An 18,103-nucleotide genomic window follows, 5' to 3' on the forward strand; every position below is an offset into this window, starting at 1 on the left:
GGTCATGCCTTCCCCAAAATAGATCCCAGTGATCTAAGAATTTGAAGCCCTGCCCCCTGCACCAGTTACTTAGCCACACATTCATCTGCTTAATTCTGCTATTCTGACAATCATTAGCACGTGGCTCAGGCAGTAATCCTGAGATTATTACTCTGGAACTCCGGCTTTTTAATTTTCTTCCTAGCTCCCAGTAATCTTCCTTCAGGAACTCCTCTCTTTTTCTGTCTGTCATTGGTACCAACACGTACCAAGACTTCTGGTTGCTCGCCCTCTCTCCTGAGAATATTCTGGACCCGATCCGAGATATCTCGTACCCTCGCACTAGGGAGGCAACACGCCATTCAGGTATCCTTGTTCGGCTCGCAGAATCTCTTGTCTGTTCCCCTCACGATGGAATCCCCTATAACGACGGCATTTCTCCTTGCTCGCTTGATCACGGCACAGGGCAGAGTGCCAGAGTCCTGTTCGTTGTGGTCTTCCTCTGTCTGGTCAACCTCTCCAACAGTATCTAAAACTATATATCGATTCCTGAGGGGGACTGTCACGGAGGTGCTGTCAACTATTTCTCTATAGGTACTACCGATCACCTCCTCACTTTCTCTAATAAGCTGAAGGTCATCAAGTTGTTGCTCCAGATTCCTCACTCCAGGTACAACACTAATCCTAAATGCATACCTCTAACGCTACTGTTAGCTCTAAATAAACAAACCTGTAACCTACCATTTAACTGTAAGACTCAACCGTCGCAGGAAGCCTCTTCCCGTTTCCGCCTAAGCCCGTTGAGCCAAAGCCCTATCACTCTGTCCCCGTTCACTCTGCTGCCCACTGGATATGGCGGTGTTCTTTTTAAATCTTCCGCGCTCTGATGTCACGCGCTTGCACAGTCGTGCCTCTTTTATCCCAAGTAGTTTGAAAGAAAAATCTGAACTTTTTCCCGAAAAACCGGCAACTTACTCCTCTGCCTGCTTGCTGTGATTCAGAAGAATCGTTGAAGCTTGCTTCCCTTTTTAAATCTTCCGCGCTCTGAGGTCACGCGCCTGCACAGTCGTGCCTCTTTCATCCCAAGTAGTTTGTACGAAAAATCTGAACTTTTTCCTGAAAAACTGGTGACTTGCTCCTGACACAATATGTAGGTAAGCCTACAAGAGGAGAGGCTGCACTTGATCTGGTATTGGGAAATGAATCCGCTCAGGTGTCAGGTCTCGCAGCCGGAGAGCATTTTGGAGATAGTGATCACAATTCTAACTCCTTTACCATAGCATTGGAAAGGGATAGGAACAGACAACTTAGGAAAGCATTTAATTGGAGTAAAGGGAAATATAGATAGATAGATAGATAGATACTTTATTCATCCCCATGGGGAAATTCAACTTTTTTTTCCAATGCCCCATACACTTGTTGTAGAAAAACTAATTACATACAATACTTAACTCAGTAAAAATATGATATGCATCTAAATCACTATCTCAAAAAGCATTAATAATAGCTTTTAAAAAGTTCTTAAGTCCTGGCGGTTGAATTGTAAAGCCTAATGGCATTGGGGAGTATTGACCTCTTCATCCTGTCTGAGGAGCATTGCATCGATAGTAACCTGTCGCTGAAACTGCTTCTCTGTCTCTGGATGGTGCTATGTAGAGGATGTTCAGAGTTTTCCATAATTGACCGTAGCCTACTCAGCGCCCTTCGCTCAGCTACCGATGTTAAACTCTCCAGTACTTTGCCCATGACAGAGCCCGCCTTCCTCACCAGCTTATTAAGACGTGAGGCGTCCCTCTTCTTAATGCTTCCTCCCCAACACGCCACCACAAAGAAGAGGGCGCTCTCCACAACTGACCTATAGAACATCTTCAGCATCTCACTACAGACATTGAATGACGCCAACCTTCTAAGGAAGTACAGTCGACTCTGTGCCTTCCTGCACAAGGCATCTGTGTTGGCAGTCCAGTCTAGCTTCTTGTCTAACTGTACTCCCAGATACTTGTAGGTCTTAACCTGCTCCACACATTCTCCATTAATGATCACTGGCTCCATATGAGGCCTAGATCTCCTAAAGTCCACCACCATCTCCTTGGTCTTGGTGATACTGAGACGCAGGTAGTTTGAGTTGCACCATATCACAAAGTCCTGTATCAGTTTCCTATACTCCTCCTCCTGTCCATTCCTGACACACCCCACTATGGCCGTGTCATCAGCGAACTTCTGCACATGGCAGGACTCCGAGTTATATTGGAAGTCTGATGTGTACAGGGTGAAGCTATCAGGCAAGAACTTCAACGCTTAAATTTGGAACAGATGTTCTCAGGGACGTACAGCAAAATGTGCCAAATGTTCAGGGAATATTTGCGTGGCGTTCCAATGAGACAGGGAAAGGATGGTAGAGTACAGGAACCGTGGTACACAGAGGCTGTTGAAAATCTAGTCAAGAAGAAAAGCTTATGAAAGGTTCAAAAAACTAAGTAATGGTAGAGATCTAGAAGATTACATATAAGGCTAGCAGGCAAGAGCTTAATAACTAAAATAGGAGAACCAGAAGGGGCCATGAGGAGGCCTTGGCGAGCAGGATTAAGGAAGAGCCCAAGGCATTCCACGATATGTGAAAAGCAAGTGGATAAGAGGTGAGAGAATAGGGCCAATCAATTGTGACAGTGTCTATGGATTTCAGCAAGGCATTTCATAAGGTACCCCATGCAAGGCTTATTGAGAAAGTAAGGAGGCAGGGGATCCAAGGGGACCTTGCTTTAGGATCCATAATTGGCTTAGTCACAGAAGGAAAAGAGTAGTTATTGACTGGTCATGTTCTGCATGGAGGTCGGTTACCAGTGGGGTGCCTCAGGGATCTGTTCTGGGACCCCTTCTCTTCGTGATGTTTATAAATGACCTGAATGAGGAAGTGGAGGGGTGGGTTAGTAAATTTGCTGATGACACAAAGGTTGGGGGTGTTGTGGATACTGTGGAGGGCTGTCAGAGGCTACAGCAGGATATCGATAGGATACAAAAAGGGGCTGAGAAGTAGCAGATGGGGTTCAACTCAGATAGAAGTGTGAGGTGGTTCATTTTGGTAGGACAAATATGATGGAAGAATATAGTATTAATGATAAGACTCTTGGCAGTGTGGAGGATCAGAGGCATCCTAGGATCTGAGTCCATAGGACACTCAAAGCTGCTGCACAGGTTGACTCTGTGGTTAAGAAAGCATATGGTGCACTGGCCTTCATCAACTGTGGGACTGAGTTTAAGAGCCGAGAGGTAATGTTCCAGCTACAGTATCTTGTGTGATATTAGTATTCAAGTTCAAGTTTAATTGTCATTAACCATAAATAAATTCCCATGAATAGAGCCAAACAAAACAGCATTACTTTGGGGACCAAGGTGCAAAACAAAGTAACAAAACACACACAGCACATAAGTCAGCAGTAAAATACAGTCACATAAAAAAAATAGTCCAGATCCGAGTCCATGAATGCTGCAGCAGTCTGCAGTTACACACAATACATCGTTTTCTTCCAAGCAAACACTGGAGAGCAGCACTGACTGCAGCATGGGTACCACGCCACACCGACTCCCAGGTACCTTCCCCTGGATGACTGCAAATATGCGACCCATCCAGATCTAGCTACTTCAGTTTCTCTGAGCAACTCACTGATGGGATAGACCTGCTGTTCTTTATGTCCAGCAAAAATACAGTTAATAAGTACAATAACACTTTCGGTAGGCTGTGTAGAAGCTTCTGCATACGAGTGCACCACCACCACCTTATTGAAAGGTTAACACACTTTCGTCATTGTAAGAATTAAACTCTTTTAAAAATACTGATCCCAAGTTCTAGTTTACAAGATGAGCAACTGTTGAGTTGGCTTGGGAGGAAAGGAACAGATACTAACCTGCATGTGGTGAGCTAAAGATAGGTCCCACGTTTATTGGCTGCTGAATGGCTGCTGGAAAACGCATCTGTGCTTCTCCACCATATCTGAAAGAGAAGAGTATTTAGTACAGCTACAGTTTAGTCTGTGGTAGTGCTGGCTTCCATCTCACTCTGGATAACTATTTCACATCCACAGAGGAACAATGGGGCAACTGATAGAACCCACTTTAGCAAAGACATCAAGCCTCTAATCTGCGTGATCTCAACATGCAGCGCATCAACCCACTCAGTGCCAAATGAGCGAATAGAACTTCATTTTGCAAAACAGAACTAGTTGAGGTTGAGCTATAAAGAGAATATAAAGAGGTGAATTTAAGTAAAATTTAAATTCTAAAGCCTTCTCATAAGACCATAAGATATTGGAGCAAAAGTAGACCATTTGGCCCATCGATTCTGCTCTGCCATTCAATCATGAGCTGATCCAATTCTTCCAGTCATCCCCACTCCCCTGCTTTCACCCCATACCCTTTGGTGCCCTGGCTAATCAAAAACCTATCTATCTCTCCCTTAAATACACCCAATGACTTGGCCTCCACAGCCACTCGTGGCAACAAATTCTTTAGATTTACCACCCTTTGACTAAAGTTACTTCTCCGCATCTCTGTTCTAAAAGGATATCTTTCAATTCTGAAGTCATTCCCTCTTGTTCTGGACTCCCCTACCACAGGAAATAACTTTGCCATATCTGATCTGTTCAGGCCTTTTACCATTTGGAATGTTTCTATGAGATCCCCCCTCATTCTCCTGAACTCCAGGGAATACAGCCCTAGAGCTGCCAGACGTTCCTCATGCGGTAACCCTTTCATTCCTGTGAATCATCTCTGAACCCTCTCAAATATCAGTATATCCTTTCTAAACTAAAGTGCCCAAAACTGCACACAATATTCCAAGTATGGTCTCACAAATGACTTATAGATCCTCAACATCACATCCCTACTTACTCTTGTATTGTGTGATGCAGGTGGATGCTTCCCTGGTGTCATGGATTATTGATTACCTGACTGACAGACCACAGTACGTGTGCTTGCAACACTGTGTGTCAGACAGAGTGGTCAGCAGCACTGGGGCTCCATAGGGGACTGTCCTGTCTCCCTTTCTCTTCACCATCTACACCTCAGACTTCAACTACAACACAGAGTCTTGCCATCTTCAGAAGTTTTCTGATGATTCTGCCATAGTTGGATACATCAGCAAGGGAGATGAGGCTGCGTACAGGGCTACGGTGGGAAACTTTGTCACATGGTGCATGCAGAATCATCTGCAGCTTAATGTGAAACAGACTAAGGAGCTGGTGGTGGACCTGAGGAGGGCTAAGGCACCGGTGACCCGTTTCCATCCAAGGGGTCAGTGTGGATATGGTGGAGGATTACAAATACCTGGGGATACGAATCGACAATAAACTGCACTGGTCAAAGAACACTGAGGCTGTCTACAAGAAGGGTCAGAGCCGTCTCTATTCCCTGAGGAGACTGAGGTCCTTTAACATCTGCCAGATGATGCTGAGGATGTTCTACAAGTCTGGTGGCCAGTGCTGAATGAATCAGCGATGTTCCACAAGGACTAATGCTGGGTTCTCTGATGATTTGTATGGAAATGTGGGAGATCCAATTGTACACAGACCAATTGGAAATTTGGATGGAGAAATAATAGACAAAGAGTAAAGGGTAGAAATGATGCATTTTAGGAGGTTCAGTGCAAAGGGAAAGACAGTAAATGGCAGGATCCTGAGGAGCACAGATGTATGGAGAGATCATGCAAATCCATAGCTCTCTAAGGTGGCAAAGCAAGCAGATGGGAAAGTAAAGAAGGTGGACAGCATGCTCACCATCTATTGGGGCAATAAATACAAAAGTGTAAAGTCATATTAGGTCACATTTGGAGTTTTTGTGCACTTTCGGCATTACACATAGGAAGGAGGCAGAAGCTTTGCAGAGAAGGTTCACAAGGATGCTGCCTGGATTGGAATGTACAGGTCCACAATCCCTTATCCAAAATCCTTGGGCCCAGTTGCATTTCAGAATTCAGAATTTTACGGATTTCAGAATCCCTCCTTATTGGTTCCGGAACACCCTGCGGATACCAAAAACACATATACTCAAGTCCCTTATTTAACCTGGCTCAGTGCGGGTGAACTTTAGGACCCGGCAGAATTCCAGACCTACGCACATACTCCCGTATACTCTAAGTCATCTCTAGATTACTTATAATACCTAATACAATGTAAATGCTATGTAAATAGTTGTTAGTTGTTATTGTTTAGGGAATAATGACAAGAAAAATATTTTATTTCCAACAAAAACATTCAGTAAAACATTAAAATATACAGTTTCAAATTAATCGAATCAAACACATGGTAAATGACTTATTGGAATAAATGTAGAACGTCACTGTCACTATAAAACTCCAGTATCTTGTCTTTCTGTTTCTTTAAATCAAAAACAGTGGTAGTTCCGACACCATATTCTTCAGCAAGACGCTGCACAGACACACCACGACCAGGCTTTTGCAATAACTCCACTTTCTGCGTTATTGATAATGATAGATGCTTCCTTCTCTTTTTCTCATTGTTACCCACAGGCTTATCTGCAGCTCTGTCATTTTCACAGCGAAATTAAACACAAAGTCAACAGTAAACAAAATATTAGCAAACAGCAAATGTACGTGTAACCAGTACAAGCGCTGAGCCACAACTGACGTCTGGCGGCCTCTGCTAGTGCTGCCATGTCACACCTGAGTGACGTCAGCTTTGGCGTAAAAAACTTCGGCTTTCGGAGTTTTTTGGATTTCAGAATTTCAAATAAGGGGTTGTGGACCTGTATTAGCTATAAGGAGAGGACAGACAATCACCTTTCCAGCTCTTAGCTTCATCCCACCCCCTCCAGTCTTCTATCGTTTTGCATTTCCCCCTCCCCCCCACTACTTTCAAATCTCTTGCTATCTTTCCTTTTGGTTAGTCCTAATGAAGGGTCTCGGCCCGAAACGTCAACAGCACTTCTCCCTATAGATGCTGCCTGGCCTGCTGTGTTCCACCAACATTTTGTGTGTGTTGGTGTTGGATTGGGTGTTGTGCAATGATCTGGAGGTGATAAGAGAGCTTAAGGTTAAGGAACCCTTATGGAACTGTGATCACAATATGATCAAGTTCACCTTGAAATTTGAGAAGGAGAAACAAAATTCCAATGTGTCGGTATTTCAGTGGAATAAAGGAAATTACAATGGCATGAGAGAACTGGCTGTGGTTGACTGGAAAGAGACACCAGCAAGAAGGACAGCAGAACAGCAATGGCTGGCGTGAAGACAGAGCCAAAGTAAAAGCAAAAGAGTGGGCATACAAGGAATCCAAAGCCAGTGGGTAGAGAGAGAATTGGGAAGCTGATAAAAACGCAGAAGGTAACTAGGAAGGTCATTAGGAAAGAAAAGATGAATTATGAAAGGAAGCTGGTGACTAATATCAAAGAAGCTACTGAAAGCTTTTTTAAGTATATAAAGGGTAAAAGTGAGTTGAGGGTAGATATAGGACCAATAGAAAAGGACGCTGGAGATACTGTAATGAGAAATGCAGAGATGGCAGAGGAACTGAATGCATATTCTGCATCAGTCTTCATAGTGCAAGATACCTGGAGTGTACTGGACACTCAAAAGTGTCAGGGAAGTGAAGTATGTTCAGTGAAAATTACAACTCAGACAGTGCTCAGGAAGCTTAATGGTCTGAGGGTGGATAAATCTCCTGGGCCTGATGGAACCCTCAGGTTCTGAAGGAAGCAGCTGGAGAGATGGCGGAGACATTAACAATGATCTTTCAAGAATCGATACACTCTGGCATTATACCAGATAACTGGAAATTTGCAAATGTTACTGCTATTTAAGAAGGATGGGAGGCAGAAGGAAAACTATAGACCTGTTAGTCTGCCTTCAGTGGTTGCAAAGTTGTTGGAATTGATTGTTAGGGATAAGATTACAGAGTACCTGGGGCACATGACAAGATAGACCAAAGCCAGCATGTTTTCTTGACAGGAATATCCTGCCTGACTGACCTACTGCAATTTTTTGAGGAAATTACAAGTAGGGTAGACAAGGGAGATGCAGTGGATGTGGTGTACTTGGATTTTCAGAAGGCCTTTGACAAGGTGCCGCACATGAGGCTGCTTAGCAAGATAAGGTCCCATGAAATTACAAGGGAATTACTAGCATGGATCGGCAGAAAACAGAGTGGGAATAAAGGGATTCTATTCTGGCTGGCTGCTGGTTACTAGTGGAGTTCCACAGGCGTCAGTGTTGGGACCGCTGCCTTTTACGATGTATTTCAATGATTTGGACTATGGTATTAATGAATTTGTGGTTAAATTTGCAGATGATACAAAGATAGGTGGAGGAGTAGGTAGTGTGAGGAACAGAGAGCCTGCAGAGAGACTTAGATAGTTCAGGGGAAGGGGCAAAAAAGTGGGAAATTAAATATAATGCTGCAAAGTATATGGTCATGCATTTTGGTGGAAGAAATAAACAGGCAGACTATTATTTAGATGGACAGAGAATTCAAAATGCAGAGATGCAAAGGGACTTCGGAGTCCTTGAGTAGGATACCCTAAAAGTTAACCTCCAGGCTAATGCCAAATGCAAAGTAGGCAATCACTTCTTGAGTTATAGCACATGTTCATGAGGAGAATTCCTTACAGACAACAGTAGGAATCGAACCCTAATCCGTGAATGCTGGCTATGCTACCATGACAAGTGTCACCATGCTTCAGACACCAAGATAGAATTCCCACAACTCACCAACCCTAATCTGTAAGTCTTTGGAATGTGGGAGGAAACTAGAGCATGCAGAGAAAACACGTGCAGTCACAGGGAAAACATACAAACTCCTTTCCAACAGTGATGGGAAATGAACCCCGATCTTACAGATGATACTGTAAAGCATATATGTCAAACTCAAGGCCCGCGAGATAATATCTAATTACTATTAAAGCTGGCCCCAGTAATCGAAGCACCTATGGCGTATGATATGGCTAATGCTGAGTTTATTCAGGTACCAGGTTTTCAGGGTTTTTAGTGTTTATTCGGCAGTCTTGCTCGGCAGTCTTCTTCATAAGAAACGGAATTTGTAAAGTGAAACACTTTGCAGTTATAGCAGAGACTGAGACATGAGAGCAGGCTGAAAAAAACGGAGGCAACGAAAGCTGCGTTTGCACGCTTCTGACTGATCCGGCCCGCATGAAGCTGCATTTTGCTCAATCCGGCCCATGACCTAAAATGAGTTTGACACCCCTGCATTGCACTAACTGCTACACTACATGCCACCCCAAATGAACATAGATCATAGAATAGTACAGCACATTACAGGCCCTTCGGCCCACAATGTTGTGCCGGCCCTCAAACACCCTTTCTGTAGCTGTAATAGAATCCCTGACCAGTAATGCCACCCCTTCTCACCTTTCCCCCCCCCACTCTATCCCTTTTAAAGCACTGAAATCCAGGAAAATTCGGAATCCATTCCTGCCCTGGTGCCAGCCAAGTCTCTGTAATAGCCACTACATCATAATTCCATGTATGTATCCAAGCTCTCAGTTCATCAGCTTTGTTCCTGATGCTTCTTCCATTTAAGTACACACACTTTAGCCCTTCTACCTTATAAACCTTTATACCCTTTATTCTGCTTCTCTTTCCTCAAAGCCTCTCTTTATGTTAGATCTGGCTTTACTCCATGCACTTCTTTCACTGCTCTATCGCTCCGGGTCCCATCCCCCCTTGCAAATTAGTTTAAACCCTCCCAAACCATGCTAGCAAACCTACCAGCAAGGATATTGCTCCCCCTCGAATTCAGGTGCAACCCATCCAATCTGTACAGGTCCCACCTTCCCCAGAAGAGATCCCAATGGTCCAAAAATCTAAAACCCTGCCCCCTGCACCAACTCCTCAGTCACGCATTCAACTGCCATCTCCTCCAATTCTTACCATCACTATCACGTAGTACTGGCAGCAATCCTGAGAACACCACCCTTGAGGTCCTGTTCTTCGGCCTTCTGCCTAGTTCCCGAAACTCAACTTCAGGACCTCATCCCTCTTCCTGCCTATGTCATTGGTACCAACATGCATCACGACTTCTGGTTGCTTTCCCTCTCGTACCAGGATGTCATGCACCCGGTCATAGACATCCCGGACCCTGGCACCCGGTAGGCCACAAACCATGCGGGTGACCTTCTCACGTCCACAAAATCTCCTGTCTGCTCCCCTGACTGTAGAGTCTCCAATGACGACAGCTCTCCTCTTCTCCATCCCATCCTTCTGCACCACAGGGTCAGACTCAGTGCCACAGGCCCTGCCACCGTGGCTCACACCTGGTCGGTTGTCCTTGCCAACAGTATCCAGGACGGTAAACTTGTTATTCAGGGGAATGGCTACAGGGGTGCTCTGCACTACCTGTCTACTCTCCTTCACTTTCCCCCCCTCAGACTGTCACCCAACAACCTGCTTCCTGCAGCCTAGGTGTGACTACTTCCCTGTAGCTCTCATCTATGATTGCCTCATTTTCCCTTGTGAGTCGAAGGTCATCCAGCTGCTGCTCCAGATACCTCACACGGTCTTCCAGATCGCCCAGCTGCATGCACTTTTGGCAGATGTGACTCTGCGGGAGAGGGGGGTTCCCCCAAGACTGCCTCATCTCACAGGAGAGGCACATCACCATCTCAGGAGGCATTGTAAAGATTAACTGGGAACAAACTAGTCCTCTGCCTCCTCTCGTCGAAGCCTCTCGAGTCAAAGCCTAAAATGTTCACTCCTTCACTGGCTGCTTTCCACAGGCCGCTCTGCTTGAGCTACCCCTCTATTTATTTGTTTGAGCTTTTCAAACGACTTGGTCACCTGACCTCGATTGCCCAATCAGCTGCTTCCTGCTGAGCCTGAGCTATTCAAATCTTGATTGTCTAATCAACGGCTTTAATCAAGTACTTAAGATATGTTCTTTGGGGATCATCCAGTGAGACCACTTGGGTGAAATTTAGAAATACCTGAAGAAAGCACGAGTTGCCCACACTGAGACCTCACGATCACAGGCTGCAGTTGAACAGGCAAGGATAAGACATGATGCACAAGCTTGTTCTTCCTGAATAGAAGACACAAATTCATTCGTTACAAAAATAACATTAACAACTTTGTTTGATTTTCCCTAATCTAAATTATTACACATTCTGCACAACATTAAAATGTTGTGTAGATATTTATTCAAACTAATATTGGAAAGATCTATCTGTTCATCTTTGATACTGTCACCAATTCCATAAGATCATAAGACCATAAGGTATAAAAGTAGAATTAAACCATTCAACCCATTGAATCAGCTTCATCATTCCATCAGAGCTGACTAATTATCCCTCTAAACCATATTTTCCTACCTTAACCCCAATAACCTTTGACACCTTACTATCAAGAACCTATTAACCTCTGCTTTAAATATACCCAATGATTTGGCCTCCAAAACTGTCTGTAGAATTCCACAGATTCTCCATCCTCTGGTTAAATAAATTCCTCTTCATCTCTATTCTAAAGGGATGCCCCTCTATTCTGAGGCTGTGCTGTCTGGTCCTCAACTCCCTCACAAGAGGAAACATCGTTTCCACATCTGCTCTATCCAAGCCTTTCAATATTTAATAGATTTCAATTAGATCCCCCCCTCATTCTTCTAAACTCAAGTACAGGCCCAGAGACACCAAAAGCTCTTCAATGTTAACCCTTTCATTCTTGGAATAATTCTCTTGAACCTCCCTAGTGCCAGTATTATCATTTCTCAGATAAGAAGCCCAGAACTGCTCACAATACCTTGGACTGACAATACCTTATAAAGCCTAAGCATTACATACTTGCTTGTATATTCCAATCTTCTCGAAATGAATGCTAACATTGTATTTGCCTTCCTTACCACTAACTCAACCTGCAAGTCAGCCTTTAGGGAATCCTGCATGAGCACTCCCAAGTCCCTTCACGTCTCAGTTTTTTCTATTTTCTCTCTATTTAGAATAGTCAACCCTTTCATTTCTTCTGCTAAAGTGCATGACCATACACTTTACATCTGCCATTTCTTTGCCCATTCTCCTAATCTGTCTATCCTTCTGTAGCCTCTCTACTTCCTCAAAATTTCTTGTCCCTTACTATCCCTTTTCACGTCAGATTTTTGAACTGTCTTCCCATTTAGAAAATAGTCTACACTTTTATTCCTTCTAACAAAGTGCATGATCCTACACTGCTATATACTATATTAGACCTGCCACTTCTTTGCCCATTCTCTCACTGTCTGGTAAAATTTCCCCTTAAGGAAACCATGGTGATTTGGTCAATTTTATCATATGCCTCCAAGTGCCCTGAAACTTCATCAATTTTCCAGTCCTCTGGAACCACTCCAGAATCTAGTGATTCATGGAAGATCATCACTAATGCTTCCACAATCTCTTCAACATCCAAGCTCTTGATTTATTAGTTGTTCAAAGAATATGGGCATTTCTAGCAAGGTTGGCATTTACTAAAAAGTTTAAAAAAAACAAATGCAGAAAACACGAAATAAAAACTGAAAAGACTGGAAATATTCAGCATGTGATTTTGGAATGAGAACCGACATTCAGTTTAAAGGCAATCTGAATTGAGAGAAGAACCCAGAGTCAAAATCACACTGTTATACAGTACAATATTAGGCCCTTCAGCCCACTATGCTTATAGTGACTACAAAATACTCCCCTACAATAAACCCATTTACCAGTACTTGATGTGCAGCAACTATGCCTTGGATATTCAAGCACTCATTCTGATGCTTCTTAAATGCTGTGAAGATGTCTTCACCATCTTCTCAGTCTGTGTATTTCATGGACAACGAACCAAAATTCTATGTGCTGAAGCTTTCTGTAATCTTTCTCCCTTTAAAAAAAATTGTTTTTTTGTTCTTCTTTTTATTGGAACATACTTGTCCTGCTTTCCTTCCTAAAACATGTTCACATTTCCCCACTTTTTGTGCACTTACTATCTCTCCAAACTCTTTATCTTCTTCCTAACCTACTTACCCACCTATTTTTGTGTCTAGTTCTTGGGACCTCGGTTCTTTCATAGGGGGAATAAGGCATTTGGTGCGTTAGTCTTTGTTAGCCATGAGCTAATGTTATAACCCTATCAACTTGCATGTCAACTTTGAGGGAACTAATGGACTTGGACTTCAAGATCTCTCTTTACCTCCACGCTCCCAAGAATACCATCATCTTTCATGTCATTGGCAAAAGATCAATGGTCTCTAATTTATCTGCCATGTGAAAGAAGCAGATTTAAGATGAGAGGTGAATGGCTAAAGAGGATGTGAGGGGAAACATTTTTCCTTAGAGACAGTGGTAAGTATTCAGAAGGAAGTAGTAGACGTGGATAGAACATTTAAAAGACATTTGGTCAAGAAGGTTTTGGAAGGATATTGCCCAGTGCAGGGAAATGACACCAACTTAGACACCTTGGTTAGAATGGAAGAATTGGTCTGAAGAACATAAAGTATAGAAGCAGAAGTAGGCCATTTGGCCAATCGTGTCTGAAGGGCCTGTTTCCCTACTATAAACCTCCTAACTCTGTGATTATACAGTCCTCTATCACTACTGCTCATCTAAACTACAGAGCAAGTTGTGGCACCACTGAATCAGCTGCATCTGCTCTGCTCCACACAACTCTGGATATTACAAATATGTGCAGAGCCTGGAATAAGCTGGTGTTATTTTCTATGAAGTTTAGAAATTAATAGAATATCCAAGAAAGTGTTTAAAATCATGAGGGCTTTTCCATTGGAATAAACAAGTAGCCACAGACTTCAAATAATTGCTAGATATCAAATGCTTACCCGATACAGTTTGAAAAAACGTTCAACATCTTCACCTTCTCCACCTGCATTGCTCACCAGCAGGTGACGGAGCTGGTCCACTGGACGCAACTTGTGAAAGAAGTGGCTTCCCTAAAGCAGGAGAGAATCAAAAATATCTTATTGTAATTGGTAGATTTCAACAGCCTCATCCCAAATCTTGCTGCAGTATTCTTCCAAGAAGTTTTCTGCACCCAGCCTTCTTCCGACATTATTAACAACCAAAGTCAGAAGAAAGAACGCCCACTGATGAGCAGTGAACATTGATGTGCTGACAGGCATGAAGAGATACTCAAACACAGTGGCAAGAACATGCACAGATGGGCAAAGATGAGAGTGTGGGTACAGAGTTAAACATGTGTTTGACAACACACTACATACAGAGCCTATAAAAAGAATCCCCCCCCCCCCCGGAAGTTATCATGTTTTATTGTTTTACAACATTGAATCACAGTGGATTTAATTAGGCTTTTGACGCCGATCAACAGAAAAAGACTCTTTCGTGTCAAAGTGAAAACAACTTTCTACAAATTACTCTAAATTTATTACTATTATTACACACAACATAATTGATTGCATTGTGGCGACCCACTTTCTGCGCAGGCGAACCGGCTCACAAATAGCCAGCGCGTGGGGGGAGACTTTGGTAATGCACCTCTGACGTCATTTCCACCTGGAGAGGGCGGGCGCTAGGGATTTAAATACCAGCACTGCGAAGTTTGAATAAACTAGTCTCGAAACGACTTACTGACTGTGAGTCATTATTTCAGCGCTGTGTGTAGTACATCGCTACATTGGTGACCCTGACGGTCCAAACGGGATTTGGACCCAAGATGACTGACTCTTCATCTGTTCACGCAGTTTTGCTCAAACTGCCGACTTTCTGGACGCTGCGACCACACGTGTGGTTTAGCCAAGCAGAAGCCCAGTTCCAGATTCAGCAGATATCCTCTGATTCCACGCGTTACTACCACGTGGTGAGCGCCCTTGACCAGCAGACGGCCGCCCAGGTTGCGGATTTCATACAGTCGCCCCCGGAAGAAGGCAAATATGAAGCATTCAAAGCGCTGCTCATTGGGACCTTTGGCCTCTCACGGCGTGAGCGGGGTGCCCCCCTGCTTCACCTGGACGGTTTGGGAGACAGACTGCCGTCAGCATTAATGAACGAGATGCTATCCCTGGCTGACGTACACAAGCCCTGCCTCACGTTCGAGCAAGCGTTCCTAAAGCAACTGCCCAGGGGCATACATCTGCTGCTTGCCGACGCAGATTTCAGCGACCCCCGGAAGGTGGCGGCCCGGGCAGATGTGCTGTGGAAAGCCAAAAGGGAGAGTGTGGCATCCGTCGGTCAGATTACCAGGCCACACACCCAACAGCAGACCAGACCAGGCCCGGCAAGGAAGCGCACACAACACAGAGGCCAGAGTGAAGAGGACAGTGAACAGTGGTGTTTCTGCCACCAGCGGTGGGGCACAAAAGCCCGCCATTGTCGCCCGCCCTGCAAGGGCCAGCTGCCGCTAATGACTCTGGCGGCAGGCCACCAGGACAGCCTCTTGTATGTCTGGGACAAACAGTGGGGACGCCGCTTCGTGGTCGACACCGGAGCGGAGATCAGCGTTTTGCCCCCGACGGGGTACGACACCCGCAACAGGAAGCCAGGACCCACCCTGAGGGCCACAAACGGCAGCATGATTCAGACCTACAGAACCCGCACAGTGCAGCTGCAGTTCGGCGCCAGCCGGTTCACGTGGGTCTTCACACTGGCCGCCGTGGCCCAACCACTCCTGGGGGCGGACTTCTTGTGAGCTCACAGTCTGCTGGTTGACTTGCAAGGGAAAAGACTGGTACATGCCGAGACTTTCCAGACATTCTCCCTGGGTGAAGCCAAGTTGCCGGCCCCACACCTGGACTCCATCACGCTGTCGGACAACAAATTCACCAGAATCCTGGCGGACTTCCTATCGATTCTGGCACCGCAGTTCATGGCAGCCATGCCCAGACACGGGGTACAGCACCACATTCCAACCCAGGGACCACCCCTCCACACCCGCGCACGAAGGCTCCCTCCGGAAAAGCTCCGCCTGGCGAAGGAGGAGTTCAAGAGGATGGAGGAATTGGGGATCGTACGGAGGTCCGACAGCCCATAGGCCTCCCCCCTGCACATGGTGCCCAAAGCAGCCGGAGGTTGGAGACCTTGCGGCGACTACCGCAGACTGAACGAGGCTACCACTCCAGACCGCTACCCCGTGCCGCACATACAGGACTTTGCAGCAAACCTGCACGGGGCAAGAATCTTTTCCAAAGTAGGCCTCGTCCGGGGATACCATCAAATCCCGGTGCACCCTGAAGACATCCCCAAAACAGCACTCATCGCCCCGTTCGAGTTCCTCCGAATGCCGTTCAGCCTGAAGAATGCCACACAGACATTCCAGCGGCTAATGGATGCGGTGGGACATGACCTGGACTTTGCGTTCATCTATTTGGACGACATCCTTATAGCCAGCAGTAGTCGTCAGGAGCATCTGTCCCACCTCCGCCAGCTCTACTCCCGCCTGAGTGATTTCGGCCTCACGACCAACCCGTCAAATGCCAGTTTGGTCTCGATACCATCGACTTCCTGGGCCACAGGATCACCAAAGACGGGGCAACACCTCTGCCCGCCAAGGTAGACGCGATCCGCCACTTTGCCCGGCCCTACACGGTCAAAGGCCTGCAGGAGTTTGTTGGTATGGTGAACTTCTACCACCGTTTCCTCCCCTCAGCAGCCCGTATCAAGCGCCCTTTATACACCCTGATGTCGGGTAAAGGCAAGGACATTACTTGGGACGAGGAGGCTGCGGCCGCTTTCGTTAAAGCCAAGGAAGCCTTTGCAGATGCTGTGATGCTGGTGCACCCCAGAACGGACGTTCCAACCGCCCTCACGGTGGACACATCCGACACAGCAGTCGGTGGGGTGCTGGAGCAGCGCATCGAGGGGCGCTGGCAACCCCTGGCATTCTTCAGCAAGCACCTACGACCACCCGAACTCAAGTACAGTGCTTTCGACCGGAAGCTGTTGGCACTGTATCTGGCAATCCGGCATTTCAGGTACTTCTTGGAAGGCAGGCCGTTCGCCGCGTTCACGGACCACAAACCGTTGACCTTCGCGTTCATGAAGGTGTCCGATCCCTGGTCAGCTCGCCAGCAGCGACATCCGTCCTACATCTCCGAGTACACGACGGACATCCAGCATGACTCGGGGAAGGACAATGTCATGGCGACGCACTCTCCAGACCAGCTGTCCAGGCCCTGTCCCTGGGGGTGGACTATGTAGCACTGGCGGAGGCGCAGCAGGCAAACGACGAGATGCCCAGCTACAGGACCGCAGTCTCGGGTTTGCAACTGCAGGACTTTCTCGTAGGCCCAGGTGATAGGACCCTCCTGTGCGACATGGCTACTGGCCAACCTCGCCCCATCGTCCTGGCAGCCTGGAGGCGGCGGGTTTTCGACTCCACACACAGTTTGGCGCACCCATCTATCAGGACAACTGTCCGGCTGGTCTCCAGCAAGTTCGCGTGGCACGGACTTCGCAAGCAGGTCAGTGAATGGGCCAGAACGTGCGTGCAGTGCCAAACAGCCAAGGTGCAGCGGCACACTAAAGCCCCGCCGCAGCAGTTTGAACCCACCCACCGGAGGTTCGACCACATTCATGTGGTTGTTGTGGGCCCCCTACCAGTGTCCCAAGGAGCGCGGTACCTCTTAACTATGGTAGACCAGTTCACGAGGTGGCCAGAGGCAGTCCTGCTCACCGACACATCTGCTGATTCCTGCGCCCGAGCACTGATCACAACCTGGGTAGCATGCTTCGGGGTACCGGCCCACATTACTTCCGACAGAAGTGCCCAGTTCACCTCCAGCCTGTGGTCGGCTGTGGCCAGCCTGCTGGGAACGCAGCTGCACCACACAACTGCCTACCACTCACAGTCGAACAGACTGGTGGAACACTTCCACCGTCACTCGAAGTCGGCTCTCATAGCCCGCCTGAGAGGACCTAACTGGGTGGACCAGCTTCCCTGGGTCCTGCTTGGAATTCGTACGGCGCCCAAAGAGGAACTGCACGCCTCGTCGGCCGAGGTGGTGTACGGCACACCCCTGGCCGTCCCAGGAGAGTTCATACCAGCCCCAAGGGGGCAAGAGGAAGAACCCGCAGCAGTCCTGGACAGGCTACGAGAAAGGCTCAGCAACCTGGCCCCCGTACCAACTTCACAACACGGACTGGCCCCGACCCATGTACCCAAAGAACTGCAAAACTGTAAGTTTGTGTTTGTACGAAG

The 18,103-nt window shown here is 46.5% G+C and overlaps 1 protein-coding gene across 2 annotated transcripts in view; it reads right to left on the reverse strand.

Annotated features, from left to right (window-relative positions):
• Positions 1 to 18,103, reverse strand: part of nup155 (nucleoporin 155) — a 278,025-nt gene that overhangs the window by 137,518 nt on the left and 122,404 nt on the right. For both annotated transcript variants that reach the window (XM_073047830.1, XM_073047831.1), the window contains 3 exons: positions 13,773 to 13,883; positions 10,927 to 11,021; positions 3,882 to 3,967 (listed from right to left, as the gene is read on the reverse strand). In XM_073047830.1, the coding sequence (XP_072903931.1) occupies positions 3,882 to 3,967; positions 10,927 to 11,021; positions 13,773 to 13,883 (292 nt within the window). The remainder of the gene's footprint in view (positions 1 to 3,881; positions 3,968 to 10,926; positions 11,022 to 13,772; positions 13,884 to 18,103) is intronic.

The sequence above is a fragment of the Hemitrygon akajei genome, chromosome 6 (genome assembly GCF_048418815.1).
Source record: "Hemitrygon akajei chromosome 6, sHemAka1.3, whole genome shotgun sequence".
Taxonomy (NCBI): Eukaryota; Metazoa; Chordata; class Chondrichthyes; order Myliobatiformes; family Dasyatidae; genus Hemitrygon; species Hemitrygon akajei.